The sequence below is a fragment of the Coenobita brevimanus genome, chromosome 5 (assembly GCF_032717465.1).
Source record: "Coenobita brevimanus isolate Jiangsu-jjx chromosome 5, ASM3271746v2, whole genome shotgun sequence".
Taxonomy (NCBI): domain Eukaryota; kingdom Metazoa; phylum Arthropoda; class Malacostraca; order Decapoda; family Coenobitidae; genus Coenobita; species Coenobita brevimanus.
This window is the reverse complement of record NC_136958.1, coordinates 3,215,660-3,221,659: the sequence shown is the minus strand read 5'-3', so window position 1 is coordinate 3,221,659 and position 6,000 is coordinate 3,215,660. Positions and strand designations below refer to the sequence as shown.

The 6,000-nt window shown below is 43.8% G+C and overlaps 1 protein-coding gene across 1 annotated transcript in view; it reads left to right on the top strand.

Moving 5' to 3' along the window:
* Positions 1-6,000, top strand: part of LOC145397849 (uncharacterized) — a 132,510-nt gene that overhangs the window by 75,376 nt on the left and 51,134 nt on the right. The window contains exon 3 of the mRNA XM_080270887.1: positions 4,949-5,127. Coding sequence (XP_080127013.1) covers positions 4,949-5,127 — 179 coding nt within the window. The remainder of the gene's footprint in view (positions 1-4,948; positions 5,128-6,000) is intronic.

Below are 6,000 nucleotides of genomic sequence, written 5' to 3'. Positions count from 1 at the left end.
ATTTTGGTGGTCTGTAGTTTAGCAGAATCAGCTGTAATGTCCATCTTTCACTTTAACTATTGATGTAGCGGCTTTTCTAGCGACCCACCCGGCTTTATACGGCTTTAACGGGCTTTACACGGCTTAGTCAGGCTTTTAGACGGATCTCGTACAACATTCACAGGCTTTTTCGGGCATTCAATAGATTTTATGTCCTTCATCGGCTTAATACAGAATTTTATACACTTAAATGTCTTTCTGAAACCTAAATGACAAAAACAGGCTTTTAAATGCTTTCTAGAGCCTTTAAATGGCTTTCTAGAGTTTTTAAATGCTTTCTAGAGCTTTTAAATGGCTTTCTAGAACTTTTAAAAGCCTTCTATTTCAAAAGGGCTATTCAAGGACTGTTATGAGCTTAATGTGGTTCTTCTTTATAAATTTTTACACGTCTTTCTTCGTCTTTACAAAGCTCCTATGTGGCTTTCCCAGGCTTTGAACAATTAATCTATGGCTTGGACAGGCTTTACACGGTTTTATAATCCAATGGACAATTATTAAAAATCGTTTCTGGTCGGCTTGCTTTATTCTATCTTTTAATTACACCTGGATCTGTCTTTCAAGTGTCCCACCTGGCTTTACCTTGCTTTACATCCTTTTACCTGGCATTAAATAGGCTTTGTATAGCTTTTAAAGGCGTTGGAAAGGCTTCATATACTTTTCAAAGGAAATAAATGGTTCTTGTGTTGCTCAGAATATTTTAGTGTCTTTAAAATTTTCCCACAAAATCCCAAGAGTGAATGGCTTAATTTAACAGGCTTTATATGGCTCTGAGGTATGGAAATATTTAAGCATATAATTTATTTTTCCTTCCTCTGTTCATCTCCTCTAAAAAAATTATATTACTAAAAAATATTGTGTGATATTCGAAGCCATTTCACGGTTTCAAAACTTCAGACTTTACAATATTTTCTAATGTCTTTAAATTGAGGTTAAGGCGGAAAATGAAAAATAAATCGCTAACGAAGGGACACTACGGACCTTCCAAAACAATGTTCCTTCTTTCCCCCCTGCCTTCCCATTTCTTACCTATATCCTTCTTTCCCTTCCTTCTCCCTTTCCCTCCCTTCCCTTCTCTTTCTCTCCCTCCCTCCGATCGTGCCTCAACCCCTTTCCTCCTTGCCTTCTTCTCTCCCTTTTCTTTCCCATCACCCTTTTCCTCCTTTCTTTCTTTATTTATTTCCTTCCCTCTTTCCTGTTCTTACTTCCATCTCTATACTTAATATTGTGCCTATCCCCCCTGCCTGGTCTCCTGCCTCCCCTTCCATCATGACCTCCTGCCTATCCTCCCTGTCTAACCTCTTGCCTCACCTCCCTGCCTCACCTCCCTGCCTAACCTCCTGCCTCACCTCCCTGCCTACCTCTGCCTCACCCTGGTAACCTAGTATTTAGCACAACCCTTACAGGCCATGCAATGTCTCTGCCTACTTTCCTGCCTCTCCCTATGCTCCTCTCTTTCTTCCATCCCTCTCTCTCTCTCTCTCTCTCTCCCTGCCTTCCTTCCTTCCTTCCTACCTTTTTCTTCTTCGGCGCCCACTCCTCCCCGTCACTCCTTCCTTCCTCCCTGACTACTTTCTCTCCTTTCTTACCTCCTCCCCTCCTTATCTCCCTTTCTTTCTCCATGTCTCTCCTCCTTCCAGCCTTCCTCTCACCTTCCACTTCATTTTTTATTCCGTCTATTTGTATGTATTTCTATCTAGTTATCCATAAATCCATCCATCCATCCATTCATTCATCCATTCATCCACCCATCCTTAATCTTTATAAATCAATCTATTCATCTATTCCATGGATGCATCTATCAGTAAATCGATCCATCCGTCTAGCTACAATTTCATCACATTACCTATCCATCCACCATCCATCCATCCACAAATCCACCCATCCATCCATCCATCTGTCTATCCAAAAATCCATTCATCCATCTATCCAGTCACCCAGATCCATATCCATCCAACTGTTAATCCATAAAGCTATTCATCCATCCACCTATTCATCCTAAAACCTATTCATCCATCCATCAATTCTTCCATCCATCCATCCATGCACTTCACTAATTTCCCCTTCATTCCTACCTTTCCCACGACCCTTCCCTTCCCTACTCCATCTGCATACCCATCCATCACCCTTCCTTCCTCCCTCCTAGTCTCTCTCTCTCTCTCTCCCTCTCTCTCTCTCTCTCTCTCTCTTCCTTTACTTCCCTTCTCTCTCGCCTATTTTTTTGCCTTCACTGTCTCATTTCCTTCTCCCTCTCTCCCTCCCTCCCTCTCTCTCTCCCTCTCTCTCTCTCATGGCCACCTATCCAAGGCCTACCTGGTCACCTGGATGTGGTAATTAAGAAGCTCACCTGGGCAGAGCGTGGGAAAGTTTAGGGGTCACCTTATTATGTATGCACTCCTACCTTTATTCTCTCTCTCTCTCTCTCTCTCTCTCACACACACACACACACACACACACACACACACACACACACACACACACACAGCCATCACTCTTAATTATCAGAAACGTACACAGGCATACACTGCATAAATACATACATAAACACATTAGTCTCAACACACATCAGGATAAGAGATTTACACACATACATGCATACATACATACATACTAACAGGTATACATTCACATTACGTACATGCATACATACCCTTTAACACACCCTCCTAAATACGTTCACTGATACGGCCACACAAATGATATTACAAGTTATAAAAAATACAGACACAAGTAAATGCACACACACACACACACACACACACACACACACACACACACACACAATAATACTAATATATAAACTTCAACAGACTTACCAATATGATGTGCACACGTTTCGACCCCCACCTCCCTTTCCACAAACACACACACAAACAAGGTAAGCGCATTCACAGAGGGCATACCTCCGCCAACGCCTATACCAGACAACTCACATCAAATTTTAACCAACCTTTCCTTGGCCGTGACCCACATATCCAAAAAATTTTACTGAAATCCAACTATAATTTTTTGACATGTCTTGTGGATAAGCAAACTAATAAACAGACAAACAGAAGTGAATGCATAACCTCCAACGTCGATGGCGGAGGTAATAATAATAATAATAATAATAATAATAATAATAATAATAATAATAAACAAAACTCGTTCTTCTTACCTTTTCCACAGTCGCCGTCCGATTTCTGGGTAACAAACTGAAAATAAATAAATAAAAAAACTATCACTTTCTGAGTAATTCTATATTTTTACATCAATTTTATACCAGGAGACAAAAAAGATAATTTGATATAGACAGAAAAACAGACAGACAGACGGACAGATAGATGGATAGACAAGACATAAGGTAGATAGATAGGTATAGATGGATGGATGGATGTATAAACGCTTTCAATAAGTGACTATAATTTCATCTGAACCATTGAGACAGTGAAATTGCATTCTCTCTCTCTCTCTCTCTCTCTCTCTCTCTCTCTCTCTCCAACTGTTCACTTATCCATTTTCCACCCATTTACCTATTTACCTATCTATCAATCAACTCTCCATCTATCCATCTATCAAACGGTCCCCCCCCTACGCCCCCCCTCCAATTACCCCCCCCCCGTGTAACTGCAGGGGACAGAGAATCCTCGCCAATCACACTAAGTTATTGGTAGAGATTTAGGAGGTGGGGGTGGGGGTAAAGGGGAGGGGGAGACGTAATGAGAGACTTGGGGAAGGAGGGGAGGGGAGGGCAGGGAGGAAAGGAGAGGACATAGGAAGGAATGGAGAAAGAGGGGAGGGTTAGGGAAGGGAAGGGGAAAGAGGGAAGGGTTAGGGAAGGAAGGGGGAAGAAGGGAGGGTAGGAAAGGGTGGGGGAAAGAGGGGAGGGTAAGGTAAAGGAAAGGGAAGAAGGGGAAAAGGGGTGGAAAGGAAAAGTCTAGTTATATCTCTCACTTTGACCCTTTCAGCACGATCACTTTTTTTTTTATCATATTTTATTTATCGTGAAACCCGGAGTGTCCCCTAATCTCTCTCTCTCTCTCTCTCTCTCTCTCTCTCTCTCCCTCTCTCTCAAAACATCACCCTCTCCCCTCATCCCATCTCCCCTTCCCCCACAAAAACCTCCCCTCCCTCCGGCTAAAACACCCCCCTCACCCCTCCCCTGCACCCCAAAAAACTCCCCTTCACCAACCCTCCTTCATGCACATTATTTAACCTCCCCAACCACTCCCCACTCTCCCCATCCTTCTCCCCAAAGCTAGGCAGTCTCTCCTCCACTCTAACTCTCTACTCCGCTTCTTACATTTACATTCATTCTCTCTGTTTCTGCTGACACACACACACACACACACACACACACACACACACACATACTGCATACCTTCACTCAGCATTAAAGACGGAGACATGGCAGTTTTAGGTCAAGTGCTGAAGGAATAAATAATGATAATAATCTATATCATTATGATCCGATTTCTGTATGTTTGTTGGTTTGTTGCCGTAACACAACAAAAACTGCACAACGTAGCGCAATTTTTGTTAAAGCAAGGTACCGTTAAAATGCTCTAACTTGAAGAATAAAACAATTTCCAGTCCAATCGGGCCAATGGTTCCCGATTTATGACTCATTTCCAGCCTTTTAACATCGAGCGGAGGCCGCTGAAGGCGGCCTTTAAACGAGTAATAATAATAATAATAATAATCATCATCATCATCACCACCAACAACAACAACAACAACAATAACAATAATAATAATAATAATAAAAATAATAATAATAACAACAATAATAATCACCACCACCACCACCACCACCACCAACAACAACAACAAAGCAGTAACAACAACAACAACATCACCAATATAATAATAATAAAAATAGAAATGAAATTAAGCATCACTCTCTAACCCCTTCTCTTCCCCACCTCTGCAGACAAGCACGAGTTGGACGGCGTGCGAGTGAACGGGAAAGGCAAGAAGATGCGTAAACCCCGCACCATCTACTCCTCCTTGCAACTGCAGCACCTCAACAAGATATTCCAGCGCACACAGTACCTCTCCCTACCTGAACGTGCTGAACTGGCCGCCTCTTTGGGACTCACACAGACGCAGGTGAGTGTGGGTGTGGGTGGGTGTGGGGTGGGTGTGGTGAGTGAGTGGGAAAGTGGTGTATGGAATAACACTGGTGGGAGATTGTGTGAGGAGGTGGTTAAGGATGGTGGGGGTGGTGGGTGGATGTGTAGATGGGTGGGAGGTGAAAGAAAGTAGGTGGTGTGGGTGTGGGTAGAAGACAGTGTGTGGGTGAGAAGTTAAGGAAGGTGGGTGCGATGGGGTGATGGGTGAGTGAGTGGGTGGGGTGAGTTGGTGGGTGAGATAGTAGGAGGGTAAAGCGTGTAGGTGGGAGAAAAAATATATGTGGGAGAGGGGGAGGGAGGATGGATAAGTGGATGAAGTTGGTGAGCTTCGTGGGCTGGAGGGTGGGATTATGAGAATGAGTGGAAGGGAGAGTAGTGTGGGAGAGAGATGACCGTGACTATTGCAAAGGGTGAGCTGGTGGAGGAGAGGATAGGTGAGTTCGTAAGAGGGAGGTTAGTTTTGTGAGAGGGAGGTGGAATTGTGAGAGGGAGGTGGAATTGTGAGAGGGAGGTGGAATTGTGAGAGGGAGGTGGGATTGTGACAGGGAGAGGGAGGGTCGTCTTGTGAGAGGGAAGGGGGGAGGGGGGTCGCGTTATATTCAGTGAGAGGGAAGGAAGTCAATTTAGAAAGAATGAGAAGGAGGGTGAGGTGATGGGATGGGGTGATTTAGCATGTGAGTGAGTGAGTAGGTGTGTGGGCGAGTGAGTGACTGAACAGGTGGGATGGAGGGTTGAAGGAAGGCTGGGTGGGCATGTAACAGAGAATAGAAGGATGGGTTATCTGAGATGGGATGGGTTTGTCTGTGTGAGAACTAGTATCGTACCAGTGGCTTCGATCAAGTTACAATAA